Genomic DNA, 24145 nt, shown 5'->3' with positions numbered 1-24145 from the left:
TTTCTTGATGATGGGATTATATTTTATATTTCATTTATTAGTTTTTTATTCATTTCAAATACATGGTAAATCGTCTATATGTTGCCCATTTACTTTGCTTATAGGTAGTCTGCACAGTTCAATTATTTTGACGAGATCGAACCCGTTCCATTTGTTACTCTAGGTCTGTAAAATCACTTTATCAATGTCTGCAATGTTCAGTTACTTAGTAAAGATCTCCAAAATTAAACTGACCCATGCAATTTAATGCGGCGGAAATTTTTGAAATGTATGCTACTATGTTATCACTCAAAATTAATTATAGTTCGTAAGCCGATATTTTAACAATTATTAACTTGTATGTATAAGACTGGGTCGGATCGGCACAATATAACTCATTTTAACTCAAACGAATCTTTGTGAAATTAAAAGTAAAGGTTTATTGAGAAATTCTAGAGGTATTTAAATAGTTAATAGTTATTTGGTCAAAATAAATACTATTTCGTGCTTGAATTGGCAATCGATTTAAAGATTAGCCAGCGTTAATCAAATATGAGGTAAGATAATCAACATTATCTTTTAAATAGTCCACGGTAGCAAATGGAGGTTAGATCCCTCGATCCCATGCTTCGCAGTTTCAGGTACTCTTATGCGACTGATTTTCACCCAATAATATAGATAAAAAAATTGGTGCACTATTGAAAACGAGTTTCTTAAACGCTTTTAAATGAATTTGTTTTCGTGTCTTTATATGAAGGGAAGCAAGAATAGTTTCAGTTTATGCGACAGTCAATTTCTAATGAATATCCTTATTATTTAGCTGCATAAACATTTGAGATTTTCATATACTACATGAAATCGCATTAATTAGTTGAAGGTTAGCTCAGTAATCTATCTGGAGATTAAATGGCAGATATTTAATCTAAAATTCACGCTTAATATTTATCATCCTAGTCACTTAAATCCCTATTACATTTGTTAATTTAAGTAATTTGATATATCCTAGTTAGGTTTAATCAGTTCCTAGACAGTAATGTTTAGTTGAAATTACTTCACTTCTTCGTTGAATTTCAAATTATTAGTCGAATGTATATGATTAAATGTAAAATAAGGACTAAATTAAAGATCAAAGAATATTTAGAGATCGGTCGGTATATTGTAAATCTGCTTCAGGTTCACCACATAACTGGAACACACAATAAAAAATATAAAGAAACAGTGCCTACGCAAGTGCAGTACACAATTCAAATTCATATCATTAAGCGAACGCTACATAATTTGTAATATGCACAGAAATAACGTAAACAAATTGCATGTTCTATTCATAGCACGATCTTCAATTTGTTGTCGAAGACAAAATATAAATAAACTATTCTGTTTGATTTACCAAACCTTTTTTTACCGTTTAGCAGTTCAATTTGGTGGCCTGGTGGAAAATTTCGAAGTATTAAAATCCGTCGTTGCATATTTTTGGGATCACGCGCAAAATCACTCTCTGCAAAATCACTTAAATCACTTAATTCAAGCTTATTGAAAAAGATTACGCCTAATTCATAAAAATTGATGTGGTCATACCATCGATTTTAATTCACATTAAAACATTTTTCCATAATTACGTTATTCAGCAATCGAAAAAATGGGTAAATATCACATTCTAAATTAGGTTTACTCCAGTACGGGAATAGGCTTGCGGACTAAAACAAACACACCAGAAACTCAAAAGCTCTCTTGTACTGAGAAACATTTAATCAGAGATTGTATGAGCGAAAGTAGGTATTGTGGCAATCTCATACATGACTTTTCTCTATTGCTGCTTACCGGAAATAAGCTCCGGAGTCAAAACAATCTTCAGGTGTTCGAACCGAATTTTTTCCTAATTTCCAATAATTAGCGTGATTTCGGAACCGATATGAGCGATAAAGTTTAATTTAAAATAGAACTATTGATGGTTCACCGCTGATCAGGACATTACTAATTGACTGCATTATTATGTTTATCACTATAAGAAAAAATCAGTAGATTCGCAATCATGTAACTTCTGAAGCATGATTACGTCTGAAAATAGGCTTAACAAAAATGAGAGCCAAAGGAAGCGGCCATAACGTGAAGTCTTGGGCTACAAGCAAATGCTAGGAGAATCATATGCCATTCAACGATTGTTCCTAGAACGTAGCTCGCATCGCAGTCTGAACTTCTATCCAAAGTAAATTTTAGAAAAATTAACAAACTAAATAAAATAAATTTCAAATGATGCAAATATTTTAAGTGTTCTGAAAAATTCCTCCGAGAAACATTCCATATCAGGAAGAAATATATGGTAAAACTTCATTACGCATCTATCAACGCTCGTAACTATTTTACTTATAACACTATGAACATAAGTTTTCTATAATAACCACTATTAATTTGTTTTCTTACAACGCTAATTTTCGCAATGATCTCACAACTTATATTACTATTTACACTAATAATGTATCACTTCTCATTGCTAGCTTTTATCTTTCGTTGTGCACGTTTGAAAGAATTGCAAGCGCTTGCATGCAATGCATGGACATTAACCAATGAGTATCACACTTCTTTTGACATCGTTTAAAATGATAGTCGAACACTTCTATTATAACTCGGTCTAATTAAACGTTGACCGCCTGTCTCTATTATGTAAAGCTTTCGGCATCACTTCCCTTTCGGAAGTGATCCCTTCCTTTTTCCATTCACTTCGGTATCTCTTATAATGATTTGAGGTTACTATCATCTGTGCTCACCAAGTCAAGGTTTATTTGTGGTCCAATTATATTTATTCCCTAATCATTATTTAATTATCTTAACACCATGGTAGACATGTCGATTACATTGCAGATATTAAATACAACATGACGCCTCCCCTTCAATCCAATTAATGAGAATATCGTAACTTTCACAATAAAATGACGTGGTCCACTGAACATAACTTCACAAGTTTTCATGTTTTTTATATTCCAAAAAGGAAAATTTCAGATCGTTAACTATAACAACTATCAAATAAGTTCCCGATAAAACACATCGAAAATTAAGTTTCGTTAACAAAACATAAAAAACATATCCATGCTTTAGATTATTTTCTTGAATTATATTGAACGGAGAAAAATAATCATGATCAAGGAATAAAGAATCTGATATGTCAGTCTGATCCAAGTTACTAAAATATGTGTCAGACTCCGAAAAGGCCTCCAAATTTCCAGAATAACTTTATTGAAATAATTTTGCAGTTATTGGAGAAAGTTATATCAATAATTTATAGTTCACTTAATTTTATAGGCAGATAATTATCTTTCAACTGCAAAAATCACATATTCTTCGCAGATGAATATGAAATATATTTTTATTGTAATATACTTCCACATGGTTCGAGTTTTAAAAATTCAATCTCTTTTCCAAGGAATGTGATGATAAACAAGTAAACCATACAAATTTAGAAATTTTCACTGCGTAAATCAATAAATTCATGTTATTTCCTTTGTCGCTTTTGCAATTTTTAAGGTTTTTGACAAACCATTTCGATGTAACCTAATTTCAAAGATTGTTCAGCGAAAGGTTGAACGGTTAAATGTGAACTCTGGTCACAATTCAATCGTTCAAACTTCTGCTTTTTAGGCAAAAAGAAAAAACTTTACACCTCTTCACCACCAGACCGGAATTCGACAAGTTTTGATTGTGTTAATATTACAAATCGTCTCATTATCAATTTAAGTGAAGAAAGAGAAATAAATATTGAGCACTGCTAAGCCCATTACAATAGCATAATTAAGTGCAACGAATCTTATGTAGTCCTGCACTTTATGAAGCAAATAAAAGTCCACCACAGTCATTAATATCTGCCAAACGTCGCAGAAGGGGAAAATTGTGATGTTGCACTGTTCATATCCCGTTATTCATCATGTTTATTTTCAGCGCTAAATTTGTTCGTAAAAATTTCGTTATTTATCTTAATTAATCACCCAAATTGCGAGAAATTCATTAGATATTGCATGCAAGAGACGAGGGTTGGTTCAAAATATCCTTCTTGGAAGACATTGTTGCAGAGGATGCACGCACCCTTGTTTAAATCCCACCTACGTTTTCGACACCCAACATTCAGCCGCTTTTTTGAATTTAAACCGTTCAGAATTTCGAATGAATGAGATCAAATCACAATTTTGAATGACTGCGATCGAATCACAACTTCTAATAAATGAGATGAAATCATAATTTCTAATGAATGAGATCAAATCACATTTTCGAATTATTGAGATCAAATCACTCAACCTTCAGCTATTTAGTGGACGTCGATACGCAGGCTAGGATTCTGACTAGGACAACTTTTCATAACTGTAGAAATTGCGCGGTAAAGCTAGGCAAGGTTATAGTCGTGCTACCGCAAGCTCCTATACTCCGCTGCGGCACTCAAGTCTCTGGACTGTAGGCAATTGGTAATAATTACATCCAAATAAATTGTTAAATATTACAAGTAAATTGTTCCAGTAATTAGTGTAATTATAAACTTTTACATCAACGTTAAAAACAAATTTAACAAAATCATTTTTTAATTATCGGCTTGAAACAATCAGACAGCTTCAACGAGAAGGTATGAGTGTTGAGGGGAGAATTTGAATTCATTTTAAGCCGAAAAAGGGAAAATGTATTCACATTGTACATATCAGTTTGAACTCCTGTAACTAGACGTTATTAAAATATAGAATCCAGAACTTACCAAGAAATTTCAAGTCTCATTATTTTTTACAGCTATCAGGATACAGGATATATGGCAAGTATTATTTTCGGAAACATTAAATTCGTTGGCTTAGGTTGTGCTCTGTAAATAATCGAAGTCCAGTGAATCTTATTCAAAATTAAATGCAAGGAGCCTTCGATAACACGACCACAGCTCGATAATCTACTGTAGCTGAAACATGCACTCTATAAGCATTACTGTGAAGATAAATTGAAGTCTCGCCTCCTATAAATAAATTCTTTACATTGTACGAAGTCTAATAAGAATTTAATAGCTTCGAGAGCTTAATAACGAACTTTAATGTACTGAACACAATGGTGAAAAATACTCTGAGAAGTTCACTGTAGTCCTCGAAACTATTTTGGAGTTTGACTTAAAAATAATTGAATCTTTGAATATTTGAAGAGTTGAAGTTTTTGCAGCGTCAAGTTCCAAATATTATTCATGGGAACGAGGTCACTAGTAAAATACTGTAATATATACATTGAATATTATTATTGAATTATTTTAATATGAAATTCCTAGCTGAAAATAAAATTATATCCAAAATATTCAAATGACTATAATGAGTGTAAAGTGACAAGAGATCGTTATTCGTTGCTTTGAATTGCATTCCGAATTTTATTTTCAGATGCAAAGTTTCCAGGAGTCTGAGACTGGTCAGCCTCCTGAGTAATGTCAATACTGTTTTCATACAGCTTTATATTTGTCTCCGGGCAGATTTATAAGAAAGAATTTTCAAAAATACATTTTACAAATTTACTATATCTTCACATTCACGGGCTTGCATTTATTTTAGGAATAATTTTTATTAACGTTATAGATCAATGGGACTTTAGGCCAACCGATCAGATACAATCAGAGGGGACTGTGAGAAGAGACAATCAGAGGTGATTGTGAGATGAGATTAGGTGACTCTCTGGATTTTCTTTTGAAAAAGTATTTGATTTCATATTGAATTATTTGCATTCGTTCGGTAGGAGTATGATTATATTCATTGTTAGTTCGTTAAAAACCTTAAATATCTAGCTATGTTCATAGAGTTGGTTAATTTACTAAAATTACATTAGCTAACTAAGAATTAAAATTCTACATTTTCTCGACGAGAATCATCAACTTCACAAAGAACTCCTTCTCAGCGTCATCATTTATCAAGAACATTAAATGATATATTCAAACTTTTATCTAAATTTCTTAATCATTAACAAATAATTTGCTAAAATTATTGGTACTGGCTTCATAAAGTTTTTCATATGTCATTTACGACGGTGTTTGGTTCACATAAAAGTCAATGTCAAAAATTCTGCAGCCAAAATCCCAATCACACCCATCCAGCTATGACAACACAGCTTTGACCTCACGATAATCTATAACATATAACTGACTATGTCCCAGAAATTTTCTCAGCTTAACGAGGCGACGAATACTTTTTTCTTAGCGTTTAAAATGATATTGCAAGTGCTCAGTCAAGCCAGTTTTGCTTCCCATGTAAAACTAGAGCGAGGAACGTTCTGGAACATATATAGTCATCCATACCGTTACAAATGGTGAAAATGTTTGAAAATATTGTGTAAAAATAGATTTTATGGTTTAATGTAAATTTTGTAGTGACTAATCAATGGATTGAAGTATGGAAAATAGTATACTCGCAAGGATCTCACTCATCAATAAAATCAAGTCTGTTTTGGTCAAAACCAAGGCGAAGGCGGTTTTAACTAAGCGGTGCTTCTTCCCGGGGAGTTCAGGTGAGGGGAATCATGAATGATGAGGTTCTTATACCTAAGGTGGAAATGAAGTTTTTTTAATTTATAATCAATGTGACATCACGTCTTAGATGATTTTGAAACCGAATTTTTAAGAACTAACTGCGTTTATATGTTTTGATTAGAGCTGGTGATGGTATAGCTAGATCATTCAAATTTTTTTCGCCAGAAATGAAGCTATAAGAAATAAGAGATTTTTGTAGGAATGAAGCCTCAACACAAGTAGCAGAGCGAATATACAATTACATGAGCGATAGATATAAAGTTTCCCTAGATATTAATTTTTAAAATCAGAACGGTCGACAGCGGCCTCCATCGCGCGATGGAGGCGATTGTGATTATCTTCTTTGACATTTTTGAAGGAAAAATGTGCCTATAGCTTCTTCCCACACATCAATTACGACGAAACGTTTTCAGGTTACATAAAATATTTTGCACACTAAGATTACAGGAAAGTACTGAACAGAAACGCTGCTTGAGCAGCCGGCCATTGTTTGATAGACAATGGATGGAATATAAACGATGCATATCGTGTCATTTAATTAACGCTCGTACTCGGAATAGAATGACTCAGTAAAAAATTTCAAATGAAATAACTTATTCGTATCTCATTGTTCAGTTGAGTTATTGAAAAGTCAATAGACATCATTCAATAGTTCAGTTGAGATATTGAAACAAATCATAACTGATTTGTAGCAAATTTTAGGTGCAATATTCATCACCGTTATTCATGCTAAATCACTTTCATTCACGCTCAGGGTCCCTCACTATTCCAAAATATTTCCAGTGCCTAAGGTTTAGGGTGCTGCTGTAGTTTTGTATCGTGCATTTATCATCGTTATTTCCAATCTAGTGCACGAAAATGTCATTCATTTTGCACTACATGCAGATTTGGGATTATTTTTCTCCCGTCACAGTCAGATCGAGACGATCGATCTCGTAATTATTTTAATTTCTTTCATTATCTCACCTTCACATTAACATACACTTTTCTTTGATCATTTTCGTACCTTTTTGGGTTTTGCTTTTACCATCGAGTTGCAGCGACATGTTTCTGTTTTTTTCCATGTTGAGAAGCTCCTGGAAAAGTTCCTTGACGTTGTGGTTTGTTTTGGCCGAGGTCTCCATGAAGTTGCACTTCCACAACTTGGCTTGCGCCTCGCCCAGGTTGGTCTGGACTTCTCTCGCCTCTGCCTCATCGCATTTGTTGCCTACTAACATCACTGGGATGTTGTCCAGCTCAGCTCCCTGTACACAACCAAGAAATTAGACAATTGTATTTAATTATATAAAAAATTAAAAATTATAGTTATAGGTAGTTAGCAAAGCAACAATAATTTATCAGTCTAATAATACCGTTTAAAGAGAATCGGTTTGGCTGGCATTGAAAATGACCAAGTTGGACTAAAAAATACCTGTCCCATGAAGAAGGAACAAATAGAATCTGCCCCTCATAAAACTTTATTTTATATACCGACGAAAAAGCATCACCGATATGGCCCTTGGTCATATCGCTCGTGAGATAAACTTATCAGATCGTGCAGAAACAGAGCCACCAGTTTATATATATTAATATACACATACTTCGTCCGTAACCTCTCTACGTGATGAAAGGAAATAAAATGTATTATTTCTTAAGTCTACTAGTCGTTAATATTGTATTGTTAATTTTAACAATTATTCAAAACTATATTACGCAAGATTATAGGAACAAAAGAATATAAGCGAGGCATTAAAGTATAACGATAAATCCTATTACGATAAAAATAAAGGATTCAGTTGAGATATTTCAAAAGGTTTACTGCCGATAGCTTCGCAATAATTTTGTATTATATAAAAAAATTCTTTATCATCTTTCTATTCGTGTGTTATGTTTTTATTATTACTTAAACGATATTTTATTTGATTTTTTTTTATTAACAGAGACGTTTTCTCATGCGATGTACGTCATTGTATCATTATCGTTATCATTATCATTATCATTATCATTATCATTATCATTATCATAATCATTATCATTATCATTATTATCATTATCATTATCATTATCATTATCATTATCATTATTATTATCATTATCATTATCATTATCATTATTATTATCATTATCATTATCATTATCATTATCATTATCATTATCATTATCATTATCATTATCATTATCCTCATCATTTTCATTATTATTATCAGCAGGTGGCGTTGACTGTAATGACTACGATGTATTCATCAGGACGCTACGTTTACGTATATTTTTTTCATTCAAACACAAATCGAATTCATTGCCAACAATCGTCCTTCGCGCCAGGAATTCAATCGGAGAACAATTGAACGCATCAATGGGCTCGAATTTACTGTTTATATTACAACAATGGGTTTGCAAATGTCTAGCTAATTTTATATCGAAGTATCAAATAAATAAAATATATCAATGTATATCACTCGCGCCTATGTCTGAAAATGTAACATTGTTTTTTTGAATCTGTTAAGGTAATTAACTTCAAGATGGACATAATTTGAACTGAACTTAGAATAACCTCTGTTAATCGCATCAAGCTCAGCGGAGAAAGATAATTACCCAAACAAAAGTCGAAAGACTGGTCGAGTTAAAAGTTTAACTCAACTTCATGCCTAAATTTTGTCTCTCGAAATAATTAGGTACTTAGGAAGACGTTGCCAGTCCCTGAAGAACGCTTTGTGCAGGGGCAGTTATGGTCCCTTCGAAGCGTGTTAATTTCATGGAAGACTTTCATAACTTTTTCAATTATAAAATGCTTGCGTTAATATTGTACATGCACATAGTATGCCCAATTATGTTATTGGATACACCACAGTTGGCAGAAAGAACTGTGACTGACTTAAATTTTATCGTTAAAGGGGTGCGTGCAGAGAGTGGATGATAACTTTTCATTTCCAATTGCCAGATGGAACTTGTAAGATCTTAGATGTCTAATAAGTTATCTGAAACATTTTGAACAACACTTATTGAAGGTAAAATAAGTCATTATAGTTAATATTCATAATAGTTAATAGTTATTATTTTCATATTAAAACTCACTAAGAAACAGGAAGCCTTTTTGATAAAAGGTAAGTAGCTGAGATAAACTGAAATAAAGTTGAAGAATTATAGTGTACGAAGGGAATATATAGGCAAGGTCATCTCAATACCATGATCAGCAACAGCTGGATCGGCCACTAGCAATAATGCGCCGTAAGCCTTTTTTCTGCTATTTTGCCCTATTTTTCTGCTAGTTGCATGCTCGGTGTGTTTAGCCGACCATCGATCTGGCCCGGAAATTTACAGAAGCTGTGGCCTTGTCTCGCTTGCACAGACTGAAGGTTATGCACCGATAAATGCATTGCCAAGCATTTATCGCCATGGGATATTTCATAATAGGGGTTTGGTCTGAATGAGAATGATTTGGTCACCCTTATATTTAGCTTCACGAAGGTTTAGAATTTTTTTTAATTTAAATAAAAAAAAATAAATTTAGGTTTCACCTAGATTTAATTTAGGTTTCAATAGATTTAGGTTCCACCTAGATTTAATTTAGGTTTCAATAGATTTAGGTTTTACCTAGATTTAATTTAGGTTTCACCTAGTTTCACCTACTTTCAGTAAAAGCATCATAAAATTAAGTTTTTTACAATTCGCTCCACTTAGGATTATCTTTATCGTATAAACTACGTTAAACAAAACTCCCGAGCATCAGCGAACTTATTGTCAGTGGAGAACTTAAATACAAGAACTCAAGATTGTCTTAATTCAAAATCAGCATCAACCAAGAATTTTAATGCAGGTAATGCAAAGCAGCTTCGCAAAATTTCAATCAGAAAGTTTTGAACACAACCTCCATCAATAGTTCAAAAACTTCACGAATATAAGCATAACCAAAAAAATTCCTTGTCATTTTCTTTGATTTAGAATTTGCAGTTAATTAGCTTTTTAAAAACCCAATTCTAAAATAGTAAAACATAATTGTACATTTACATAAATATAACATAATTGTATATTTACAAACGCTCAGTGTAGAACTAACAATTCCTAAAAGGCTCTGAAAATCTAACCTTCATCTCAACAATGACGTCCCTGATCGGTCTGAGTTCCTCTAGACTCTGCCTCGAGGTCACCGAGTACACGAGGATGAAGGCGTGGCCTTTGCCTATACTGAGCCGCTGCATGGCAGGGAACTGGTGCGATCCTGTCGTGTCGGTGATCTGCAGTGTGCAGATGTTCTTGTTGCATGTGATCACCTGCGATACATGACAGCGTTACAACACGTTACCAAACTAAAATAAATCATGTATGAAAAGCGATCCTGTCGTGTCGGTGATCTGCAGCGTGCAGATATTCTTGTTGCATGTGATCACCTGCGACACATGACAACGTTAGAACACGTTAACAAGGTTAAAAAAACTCTTGTATAAAAAAGAAGTTATTCAATGATCGCCTTGCCAATGAACAAGTAATCTTGTGGAAATCAAATATATAAAAGATAATTTTGCTATTGCATGCCTCCGAATCGAAAATCAGCATTTAAAATCAATCGTCCGAAGCGATAATTAAATGCATTTGATGCATGGGTATTTCAACCAGGCATCAAATAAGTTTGAGTTGCATCCATAAGAGACAATTCGTGGAAGGCCTTACCAAGACCCTTGGAATCTTATCAAATGATATATGTGATGAAATGTGTATATTGGATCTTGTGTCATGAACGCAACCTTAAATTACACGTATAAGTTAATAATTAATCTTTAATTAAAGTTTAATTAACTACAAATGATAATTCATAAGCTCCTTCGTAACTGCGTAGCCCTGATTAATCTCAATGCAGCATATGAAATAACTACTCTTAATAATTAAAGAAGCTAAATGGCAACTTATTAAGGTTTTTTTATAGGTCTTCCACTAAATAATCCTTTTCATGAACTAATAAAGTATCGTTTTAGACGATATACCTGTCGATAAGTGTTCTCAATGGTGGGGATATACCTGTCGATAAGTGTCCTCAATGGTGGGGATATACCTGTCGATAAGTGTCCTCAATGGTGGGGATATACCTGGCGATAAGTGTCCTCAATGGTGGGGATATAAGACTCTTTGAAGGTCCCCTTGACAAATCTCAGCACGAGGGAGCTTTTGCCGACGCCGCCAGCGCCGAACACCACGACGCGGTAGTCGTTGCTCTGCTCCGGCATGCTGGCCCGTCTGTAACAAGGTATGGTCGAGGTCACGGCTTAGTTCAACCGTTGGTCAGGGCTTGCAAATTCTAATATAAAAAATAGATAAGAATTATTTCAAGGTCACGGCATAGTTCAACCATTGGTCAGGGCTTGCAAATTCTAATATAAAAATAGATAAGAATTATATCAAGGTCACGGTATAGTTCAACCGTTGGTTAGGGCTTGCAAATTCTAATATAAAAATATACTGTTAGAAAAACGGTGAAAAAACGGTCCCACTGGCGTTCTAGTGGCCGGTCGCCCCGTGAAAATAAACTGTTTTGCCGTTTTTATCAGATGTTTTACGGATTTCTAGTGTTGTATTCGAATAATAACGGCGACACGGTGTTAATACCGTTAACAGTAATTTTTCTAACAATGTACAGATAAGAATTATTTCAGGAGTACAAAATTTGAAAAGTGTTTAGTGAGTAAAATATTGTAAACAAGAATATGTGACCTGAAATTAAGTAAAAATTCAAAACTTTTAGTATGCTTATTTTAGTTAATGGCGATTTAATTATTTATTTGCATAAAAATTAAAAAAGGTATTATGATAACTAGGTATACTTTCTAAAAATTATAACAATGAAAATATGGCAAATGAATGGGTAATAAGCCTATTCAAGAAAAATACAAAAAATTAACGTATAATTTACTCTTCGTCCATTACGACTGAGATTACTTTCAACAATTTTTTTAAGGGGAGCGTCTAGGGTAAAATTTATCTCGGCTATTTACAAACGGATCACTCTGAAACTTGGTACACATATGTAAAATAGAATTCTAAGACATTTTTGTTCGCGTGAATTTTTCGAAAAAATGAAAGAAAACTTGAAATTCTTAGAAAACGGCCAAAAAAGGGGTACCGTAGAAATCTATCTCCTCCTAGGATTTTCAAGCTACAACATTGAGACACATATCATTCGATGCGTAAAGACCATATCTAAAACGCAACACGAGGGTTTTTAGGATTTCTCATTTTTGTGGGTGTGGGAGCATTTTTCGTAAATTTTTCGAAAATTTTTCGATTTCTTCCCCGCCACCCCCCCTTTTGCGGGATAAAGTCCAAACTATAACGAAATTAGAAAAACGCCCGTGTTACGTTCTAGATAATTTTGTTGCGCATCGAATGGTATATGTCTCATTGTTGTAGCTTGAAAACTCTAGGAGGAGATAGGTTTGCAGTGACAATAAGTTAACTTTTCAGTAGAGCCCGTCAAAGTCCCGTGCGCATCGGAATAGGCACTCAATGTAGCAAGGATACAAAATTAAACGTTACTGGAGCTTGATTCCAGTCAAGGATGGTGGGAGTGACTGCATGCACACCTCCTCATACGACGCCAGGCGAGTAACTAAGGTGCACTTCAAGCAGACACTCTATTTAATGTGCTCGCAGCGAATTTCCTCCCATTCTATTTGTTAAAGAACTACCCCACCCCCCTCCCTTTCATGATCTGTCGTGAACGTATAAATCAACGTACAGAGATGGTTTTGGAACCGTTGGATAGATCAGAATGTCAGCTTTAAGATGAGACTAAAAACCGGGAAAGCCGAAATCCAAAATTTTACCCTAGACGCTCCCCTTAAAATATAGTTCGTGATGAGCAATTGCTTTTGTTAAATTTCCTTAGAATTAGAAACCAAATTCAGTAAATGTGGATACAAAATCACGTCGCTGAATACGATCGAGCAGAAGTTTATCATATTTTTTGTTATTTCAAATAAAAATATCGAATAGTACGTGAATTTTTACAGCAAAACAACAGGATGCAGGCATGACGAGAGATTCCCATACAAATGTTAGAAAAAAAACACAGAAATTCACTCTAGGTTCATCCATCCGAAAAATTATGTCTGCCCGTAGCACAGACGTGGTACTTTTATTAAAATAAAACAACGACGCTATTGTTGAATGGCAAAATTAGTACTATTGTTTCCCATATTAATTATGAGTGCCGAAAAGAAGAACTTTTCTTCTTGCTTTATATTGAAAACTTCAATAATTACAAATTGGTTACAGCGTAGATGGGTTAAGCCCAATATTTTGACATAACAATTTTCGCAGCAGAAAATTCGATTGTGCGCTGAAAAAAAGTTGCTTTAAAAAATCGTGCATCATAAAGTTCGATACTCAATATACCATGGATAATAATATGTACACATACTTCAAATTTTATGAGAATAAATTCTAAAAAATTCTGTTCTTCAAATTTAAATGAAAAATTTGAAAAAACGAAGAAATAGGCTGTCTATCGAGACGCCATAATGAGTTAGATCAAGTCGTCAACAAACAATCTAGAGCGCAGTAACTTGGCATGCATGTTAGAAATAAGCATTCACAACTTGACTGGCAAGGCATCCAGAAAGTTAGGCGGGAAATTTGCTAAGTGAAGAGGAACCCTATTGGAAACTACAGGAGTTTAAACGGACGTTAGGAACTTAGGAACTCCGAGCGCAATTACATGATAAAATTGAGAAGATGGCACAGAAGAGATTATCAAATTCCACAGTGGACTATACTTTATCACATATTATCACAGTGGACTATACTTTATATATTACTACACTGCGGACTTTATAATATAACTCTAATTAATATCATTATATCACACACACGAACGAGTTTTCCCGGTAGCTGCTGGAAAAATTATCAGGGAAACACTAGATAAGACCAGATGAGGAAAATTCCATAATTAAAATATTCAGTTCAGTTGTCATAAAGGTTTTTCTACTAAAGAATATTCTAATTTCTATCGGCAAATTTGGGCCCGTGCTACAAATTCTGGAAATCAAGGACCTCGAACAATTCTGTATGAAAATAATGCTTAAATAAACCACTTTCAAATGATAATATATATAAGCGCAGTTATTTAAACATTATAACGATTATATTATTCCCCCATTTGGTTTGAACCTCACCATGCGACTTCCCTCTTTCCTCCCAATTTTCCACGCTATCCAATTTTCAAGGAAAGCGAAAGATTCAACCTCAGTTGAACTTGTCAAATTCCCCTTAGACGACCAAGGGAGATTGCGCACAAGTTGTCCTTGATGAGTTGCGTAACTTTTTGGAATGAGGAAAGGCGGCTTACGAACGCGGACTTCAAGTCCAAGGCCATAAAAGTCCGCCCCGCGGCTCGACAAGAAGAGAGATTGAACTGGATTGAGCGGTAGGCTGGATCTTCAGTGAACGATGTCAAATTTATTCCGCGTGATGTGAATTTGTCGTAAATTTTCCTACTTTTCTTCGGATATATAATTACTAAATAGTGTATCGAACAATTGGGAGAGTTTCAATGTTATATTTTCGTATTATTAATATGTTGATATGAGCTATGAAAGTTTTACCTACAGTAGATACCATTCTCAACAACAGATATTGCCCGGAGACCGGAGTTTAACACCAGAAATATAGCTAAAAATCGAAGAAAATCATGCAATAGTGAACCTTTTCTAAGCATTTCATGATAGCTGAAGAGATAAAAGCAAGTATTTTTCAGCTCGCAGGTGCTACATATTTCATATTTCTGCATTTACAGCAATCATTGAACAGAATCTAGAGAATGCATAGCTCATTATTTTTCCCGATTCCTCTATCCCTAACTCAAATTTTCCTGAAATTCTAACCATATTGAAATTTAAACTGATTCTGAACGCCGAATAACTGTCTACCTGTTTATGTTTTGTTATTGGGATGTCCAATTTTCATGCTAATTACTTACGGTAATCTTATGATGTGTTCAATTATATGTTATTTTTACCTGCCTGCATTATTATTTCTATTGAAAATTTCGTTCGAATTTTCCCTCCTCTTAAAATAATGAATTTCAGCCTAAGATTGATGAACTCTGTTGCAGTTGGCTTGCAAATGCATTTTCTGTGCGACACAACCCATGCTGTCTTACTTAAATTAAATGCTGCTCGCTCTCACGCAACAAAACCGGGAAAGTGATAGTCATTGCTGGAAGCGCAACAACAAACTCTCAATATAAAAAAAGGGGAAAATAAATTAAAATGTGATATAGAAGTAAAACGATGTACTAAATTATGATTAATAGCTCAATTATAGAAGAAAAGTTAAACGATTATAATTAAAACTAACAAATCATTAATCAAGATTGGTTAATGCACAGCGCCTACGACAAAAATGAACTGCAGTTATCAAGTGCCAAAAAGTTGCTCGCGTTCTGTTAACACTTCATCTTTCACTACACTCCATCTTTCACATTGCTAACACTTCATCTTTCTCAATCTTGAACTTCAACTTTCAGTTCACCGGGTAATAAAAAAATGCATTTTTAATTTATCATAGAAATGTCTTTTTCTCGAATTTCTGGCACAAAACAAGGTATGTTAGATGTTAGAATTTCACTGTGAGCCAAGGCGAATTAATTATGCATGTGTGAGAGGCCTGAAGCAGAGTCTCCCTCGTTACAATCAACTCTATCCTCTTAGCCGCCGTGACGCGAAATGAGCTTCTTTTATAGCAGCGGCCCAGCGAGGCGCGACAGAAGCACCGGTGTCTTCCTCTGTAGTTCTTTACGTCAAGGTTGCAAAGGGCTGAAAATCCTAAAAGATCTTGATTGAAAATGTGATCTCATTACACTTTCATTGACTTAAAAAAATAGTTTAAAGAAAGATGTTGAAATACGAGGGGGAACTAGAAGCGACTGAGAAACATTGTGCTTCGTGGCTGTGATGAGAGAAAAAATACAGGATGATTTACAAGGATCCGAGGTGAATTCGATGATATATTTAAAGAAAATTCAATGTTTAAGACTGAGAATCATGATTAGAGAGATGGCACCAAGTAAACATAAAAATAAAATAACACAAGCCTTTATGATCCATAGTTTCTCAGCATTTAGAAGCATATTTTGCAGCGCGAATAAACCAAACGAATTTTACAATAACGAATAAACCAAATGAATTTCCCAATCTGTTGAGAAATGGCTGGGTAGCTTTTTTCTTTTTGATAGAAAATCTGTAAATAATTTGCGTTCTTCCGAAACTTCGCCTCTTGAGGAAGAAAGTTTTTTATATATGCTCTAATATAAATTCCTGCCATTTTTGGTTGGCTAATTTAACATCCCTCTTGTGTTAGAGTAGCATTCAACATCAGAGTTGTGCGCTGTTAATACACTAATAGATTCGGGCAGAAGCCAATTGAAATAATTCCTATTACAGTTAACTATCGCTCTATAAACCTAAGTTAGACGCATAGTCTGTGGATGCACTAATATCATTTATTCCACTGCACGTCTAGCTCACTCTGTTCTTGAAGAAAATGCTATCGACGTTTATTTCTCCTGCATTGTCACCTGATTTACGCGATATAACTGAATACAATTAATAGATTATTGCAATTTCTATACAGAAATAAATTCCAAGTCAGTCTAGGTCAAGGGCGTGAGTTCACAAGAAACCTGGCATTGAGCTTAATCCCATCACACGCACGCTGCTGCCCTAGAGATGCCGGTGCGCGGCTCCCCTTTAAAAACATTCCATTGCTGTGCCCACCGCCCCCTTACCCGCTGACCTTCAGTGCCCAGATACCCAAACTTACCCCCATCACGCATAAAAATATCTCGTAAACTCTATTCGGCTCATCCAATATTTTCCCATACCGAAAATTGTTGGGAAATTGTTCCGACATAGATTCAGAAGCTGCAATTGGCGCAATGTTAGGGCTATATTACGAATAAATGTTCTGGCGAATAATAACGATAAATAAATTTATGTAGAATTAAAAAAAAAACAGGGAATTTGAGCAGCTAGGAATACAATTTTTGATTTTGTTATCTCTGTATAATATTCTATATAGATCGTAAATGCCCGTCGCAAGGGACATCGCTTGAAGCATAGAAACAAATCTTCATTTTACAAGAAAAAAAATTGTTGTAAGTTGAAAATTATTGTTTTTTCGCAGACTATTATCGATTGTAATTGTAACGCAGACTATTATCGATTTCTAAAGCCACTTAATGAAGAAAAATATCAGAGTAATCGACGTGTTGAATTTAATAGTAAGTGAGAGGGTTGACGATCCCGTGGTGTGCGAAATCGATGCGGACTTGCCTTTGGGTTACGTGCAAGGATCTTTGTGTGTAGTTCAGCAAGTGCAGAGGTACGGATAATGTTCTAATGTTGTGTTCATATTATACAGTAACTCTTACTGTATTTGCCATCTCGTGTTTACTAGGGATGTATTATTATTGTGCTTGTTGATATTTAATGCTTAATTTCATTTTGATTTGGGTGTGAAGTAATTTATCTAATTGAATGTAAATTAGACTTTGTTCTTTGTAAGGAGTCCCCATAGAACAAGCCGTTACCTCCGCCTTGTTGCTCCTGTGCTTTAATTAAATCTAATCTACCATACTTGTGTTAGTCAACATAAATAATTATAACTTTTTCTGAGAGCAAATTTTTTTTGAAGCTCGGCACTCAAGATCATTACAACTTGACAAGGAAATAACGCAACACAACTCGAATACTCAATGAATAATATTTTACACATAGTAATATGTTCTGCGGAAATTTGCATTTTCGTTCATGACTTCAGCTCCTGTATTTTACAGTGTCGGAAGTTTTCCATTATATAAGTTTATAACTCAGGTACTTAATCATTATTTTTTCTCGCTGTGAAGTGAATGCCATGCAGAATTTCCATTCCAGATGTACACATCAGAGGTCAGATTGTCACCCTGGCACGTCCTAACCGTACCATGAGGTGCACACGAGATCTTATACTTGCACCAGGCTAGTTAAAATTTAATAGTAATATCTGCACCAGGCTAGTTAATATTTAATGGTAATACTTGCACCAGGCTAGTTAAAATTTAATGGTAATACTTGCACCAGGCTAGTTAATATTTAATGGTAATACCTGCACCAGGCTAGTTTAATGGTGAGCCTGAGAACGATTGGCAACTTAATTTCATGTCTCCTACTGCTCTGAAGACTTCGTTCAAACAGATAAAGCACGTGCATCATTCAACATTACCGCAATAAATGAAAACTGAATCTGATAATTTCTTGTAAGCTATAAAGTTCAGGGGATTTATACCTTTTCAATCCATGATATAAAAGATGGGTTGAAAATACTTTGGATAAAAAAGTATCAATTTATATGGAGTTTATGAGTGCCTTATATATATTAAATATTGTGATGTTCGAGAGAACTGTCATGAAATTTCCGCTGAAGAGATTTTGTCTAACCTAAATATTTTCTATATTGTGTGTCCTCGAATCTTGCAGCGTTAGGATTAACAGGCCTGGAGTTCACGAGTCCCACGGAATATTGAAATGCAATGCGGTTACAGATTCTCAAAATATTGACCCTCCTAATCCAGTTCGATCGTAAATCAGTTCAAATATACAATTTTTACCTGGAACTTCAGTAATCTTCTGAATAAATCTGTCCTCCTTGACATGAGTGAAGCTTTTCTGGTGCAATCTAGCACTTCTGCCATATTATTCGGCTCACGCTTAAGCAATATGACTCCTTCTATTTACTACCTCACCCGTCAAAAATAAAAATAAAATGAAATTAGTTCACAATTGCACGAATTTAACCACGAAATCTGAAGAATTCTTACTTATATGATGATTTTGAACGTTAACGTTGAAACATTTTTCCAAACTTTAATGTTGAAGCGTTATATCAAACATTTTTCCAGCGTTTCATACGTTTTTTCTGCGAAAAACGTTGACCCGTTATTTCCAGCGTTAATTTGGAGAACGATGTCTAAATAGCAATGCATACAAAATGCCGGTAACTTACTCATCATTGTATATATACTTCGTGTCTTGCACCGAGTATTTTGTATTCAGAAATCCAAATTAGGGATGATGATCTGATTTACAGAGACTGCATGATTTTTAATTATGAACTGCGTTTATTGAGTGAAATGAACAGCAATTAGTGAAAACAATGAGAAATTCACGCGTGCAGTATAACTTAATTAGCAGGTTGATGCACGTCACCTTTTCACCGACGCTTTTTGTTAATAAAAATCAATATCATTTGTTGTTGCTTACACCTGTTACCTAGCCTAATTGATTATCACCATGTTTTGAACTTTGCAAAGAATCTCTCTCTCACTGAGTTTTGGTTTCCATGATTTCAACTCATTTGCAATGAACCAGTTACACTCATATACTTTCTACCATCTTGCTTCAAAGGAACCAATCTCGAATTCTAAACATCTTACTACAATCTGGAAAGGAATTATTGAACAAATATATCTTATTTTAGGAGTAACCCAAGTAAGTCACGAAAGTAAGGTTCTGCGGAAGCAAAATTAATTGTTTCTGTTTTTCATAATAGAGATCATATTATTAATCTTAATAAATAACTAAGAATGTCGTTGTAATTGAGACTATTAATTATGTTAAAAACTATTAGGTTTGATAATTCCTGTTAAAAGATCAAGAATCATAAAACTCAAATGCACGCCAGATGATTTTCGGTAAATTTTCCAGAAAATATTGAATTAACCTATTCTATTCTTTACATAAAATTTGCATCTTCCTTCAGAATGGAGTTCTGTCTAGTCTGAAAGCTGTACTGATATTCCAGAAAAATCCTTCAAGAAAGTCAATTTAATTAAAAAAAAGGACTTTGAACATGAAATTGTCAGAGGTCCGCATGTAAGACTATAATTGCATACGCAAGCTCAATGTCTCGAGTATTGTTTCTTTCCCTGATTGTTTCAGTTAAATAACATTGTATGTCGGAAGTAGCAAGTTGGTTTGATATATTAGATATGACCAGTTCAACTGACCTAGATATGACCAGTTCAACTGACCTAGATATGACCAGTTCAACCGACCTGGATATGACCAGTTTCTGCCTTGGTTGATGTTATCGTTTAATTTCTACAGGCTTAAAAAATGGATTGTTTTATCTTAGGCATTTTTAGGTTTCCTTAGATCAAGTCGTCAGACCTTAAAATGTACATACATTATATTCTAAGATAATTTTTCGACGTGTTCCTATGAAATATGAATATTATTTCATTTTATTATTTTATTTACCATACGAGTGCATGCATGACAAACCAAGACGGAATATATGAGACAAAGCTTTCATATCCAGCGGAATATTTGAACAATAAATAGCCTCCTCTTTTAGGTCAACCTCTGCAGCACGACGTAACGAGACTGCGCTGTTTGATCTCGATGCTACAGCGAACGCTTCAAAATATTCTTCGTTGATTCTTGGCAAATATTTCTTCATTTATATTCAAACCAGAATACAGCAATTGAAATGAAATAACTTGTGTTGAAAGTTTCAATTTTACTAAATTAATCTCGTCAAACTCAATTCATGTTATGATAATAGTAATTAGCACGGGAACTATAGAAGGTAAAGTTGACAATGGATAAAAATTCATTTAATCACTACACAGAAGACAAAAATTTTTTTTTCATTCACACTTCTCGCTCAAAGAGAATGGAGACGTCATCTAATTTAATTTGATTTCAGATGTTTACTTCTAAGCATTTAACGATTTGCTTCTTGTTATTATTTCGAATCATTCTCTGATATTATTAAATTAACTTAATCTTCTACGGTTCACAATTAAGGGCGTAATTAAATTTAGACAAGTGAATATATATTCCTCAAATTATTAATGCAAATCGGCTGAATATTTTTTTGAACATCCATTTGTTAAAAATTTAACTCCTTCTTGGTTCGGCAATGTTCTATTTCCCACACTTCTAATATTTTTTTTAAGAAGAGGCGCGCCCGTTGCCGAGGTGATGACAAAGCCTGATTGGCATTGCGTGGAACGACAATTTTTTAGCTCAATAGAAAAGATAACGAGGAAACCCTGTTTGTAAGCCTCCGACCCGTACTTGGTTCGGCAGTAATCCGGATACTCGCAAAAAAATATGCTCAATTTGAATAGAAAGTGTACTTTCTCTCCACAGTGGAGGGAACTTGTGAAAAATTTTATGCGTATTAAAAGTTTTCACGAAATAAAAAATGTTCTAAGTGTAGATGTGAAATTGTGTATGTCTAATTTTAAAAATGAGGAGCATCCCATGAACCACAATATTTTTGAGTAATTAAGCAAACATTTTGAAGTGTCAAAGCATTTGTCCGCGTAGTGAACGGAGTTGGGTTCTGCGGCAACGCATGCAGTTGGCATTTGGCCAAAAGGCGCAGGTTGGCCTTCAATTCGGCACCTTAAAGAGGACCCTACGAACTCTGCATGCATTGTGCAGCTGCTCATCGGTGTTGCACCATCCTAGGAGACCATTGTGTTGTGTGCAGCTGCTCATCGGTGTTGCACCATCCTAGGAGACCATTGTGTTGTGTGCAGCTGCTCATCGGTGTTGCACCATCCTAGGAGACCATTGTGTTGTGTGCAGCAGCTCATCGATGTTGCACCATCCTAGGGGACCATTGTGTTGCGGCATGACGCCGATGATTGGTCGTATGAATTTTCTGCACGTACTATACCCTTGCTCTTCGTGGTCTCTCCGTCTTAAGAGACCATCCTATTCTTGGCAGGACTCCTGATGCATAATGGCATTGGACTGCTTTGGTGCGAACATCATTTTTAATCCATTCGTATTCAGTTTCCCGAATTCCAATGGAGTTCAACTTGCGAGATCCTCTCTTCAGTTTATCGCAGATGAAATTTGGTCTCAAAATCCCTCAAAAATAAAAAAATTTAAATTGGGGTATTCAGGTAGACGAAAAAATATAAGAATCAAAGTTCTACTCTCAATTAGGTCCGCGGTTACTTTGACTTAATGTCGGAATGATATTTGGGCTGTTTTGGAAATGATACTTAGGCTAAATTTCTGGAAATAATATGAGATGAATCTACAATTAAATTTTTTTTCGAAATTCACTCCGCGATCAATCAAACTCATGAGACCAGATTTGTTGTCTAATACATAGTATCGATAGCCTGGATAGTACCGATCCAGGATTGCTAGAAACCTGATGCTGAAAAGTTGAGAAATTCTTCCGGAAATAATTTAGTCAATCATAACCTCGTTTGTTTACTTAAATAAGAAATAAAAAATTTCAATTTAGACAAAATGCCAAAAAACTTTTAGACACCTACTCATTCAAAAGTCTAACAATATAATATGGTCAATTGAATGACAAAATTCGTACTGAAGAATAAATAATATATTGTTAAATAAAAAGCGGAGTAACATAAAGCCAATCTATTAACCTTTTAAATTAAGTGGATAAATACTGTAAACGTGTTCAAACTAAGCGTCCTCATACGCAAACCGCCGTGTCTCTTATACAACCGATTAGCGTATCACAGGAACAGGAGTTGCAGTGTTGCGTTCAAAAACCACCTCATTCGGCTTTATACCCATCAGAGCAACGTACTTGTGTGTCTGAATCTTTAGTTTCAAAATCCTTAGTATCCATTATAATCCTTGTACATTTTTAAAATGAAACCCCTCTCAGCATTTCTGGATTGCCTCTAAGCATTTTTTACCTTAAAAATGATTTTTTTCGTATTTTTAGTTAGATCCGTGAATAATGTTTTGCACTTATGGGCATTTCAATTATAATCCATGGCCTAGATGTAGGCAAATAAATGGATAGAACAAAACTCTAATAATTCGATAACAGCGTTTTGATGAGAACAATTTCATGCATCGGCGGAAATTAGCTCTTTTCTAAATTTAACCTACGTATGTTCTAATATTGAAGCGGGAATTCTACTAGCATCTTAAAAAAAATTTACTGCCGTATCCCTGTGCAAATAACGTTCTTTTATATAATTAATGGAAGCGAAATTTAATGGAGAATTAATTGAAGTTCAATAATCAGGACGGTTTTATTCCATGTACCATCATTTCATTTTGCATTGTAATTCCGACACGTTAGCAAAAATTTCACGATGTTTAAATTTAAAATTTAATTTGACTTGCATCAAGGTCTGTCAACAGTCCGCCAGCTAAGTTTCGAACTCAAAAATTATCTGTCAATAATTGTTGAAATAATCAGTTGGATCGTGAAATAGTTATATTTTTACTCAGTAGAAAATTGTGGGCATCGAAAAACATAATTTGTATCGACCTAATAAGAATTCCAAGAACAAAAGTGATAAAATGAATGTATTTGTCATTTTTCAACTTGAAATGTTGTCAGTAAGTAAGAGACATTTTTAATCTGATCAATTGTGCAAATTATCATGTAATAACAATTTTACCAACTAACTGTTGCTTAAATAAGAGAAAAAAGGATTATATACACCACAGGTACCTTAGGTTTTCACTGTTAATTACGACCCAGCTTAGCACTTCGATGCAATTCCTATCACTATATCACTGCAAGATAAATCGGGTCTTCCCAATGGGAAGCGGATCCCCAATCTTGCATTTGAGCGAGATAAGCCGGAAAAATGCCAACGGAAATTGCTCGTAAGTCGACGGC

General features: G+C 34.5%; 1 protein-coding gene across 2 annotated transcripts in view; it reads right to left on the bottom strand.

The window, feature by feature from the left end:
• Positions 1-1112: 1112 nt before the first annotated feature.
• Positions 1113-24145, bottom strand: part of LOC108681214 (GTP-binding protein Di-Ras2) — a 39214-nt gene continuing 16181 nt past the window's right edge. For both annotated transcript variants that reach the window (XM_018170221.2, XM_047883859.1), the window contains exons 2-4: positions 11551-11698; positions 10555-10740; positions 1113-7737 (exon numbers count right to left, since the gene is read on the bottom strand). In XM_018170221.2, coding sequence (XP_018025710.1) covers positions 7462-7737; positions 10555-10740; positions 11551-11688 — 600 coding nt within the window. In that variant the 5' untranslated portion in view covers positions 11689-11698 and the 3' untranslated portion in view covers positions 1113-7461. The remainder of the gene's footprint in view (positions 7738-10554; positions 10741-11550; positions 11699-24145) is intronic.

Source organism: Hyalella azteca, unplaced genomic scaffold (genome assembly GCF_000764305.2).
Source record: "Hyalella azteca isolate HAZT.00-mixed unplaced genomic scaffold, Hazt_2.0.2 contig13873, whole genome shotgun sequence".
Lineage (NCBI taxonomy): Eukaryota > Metazoa > Arthropoda > Malacostraca > Amphipoda > Hyalellidae > Hyalella > Hyalella azteca.
The sequence above is the reverse complement of the archived record's forward strand: the minus strand, read 5'-3'. Positions and strand labels throughout refer to the sequence as shown.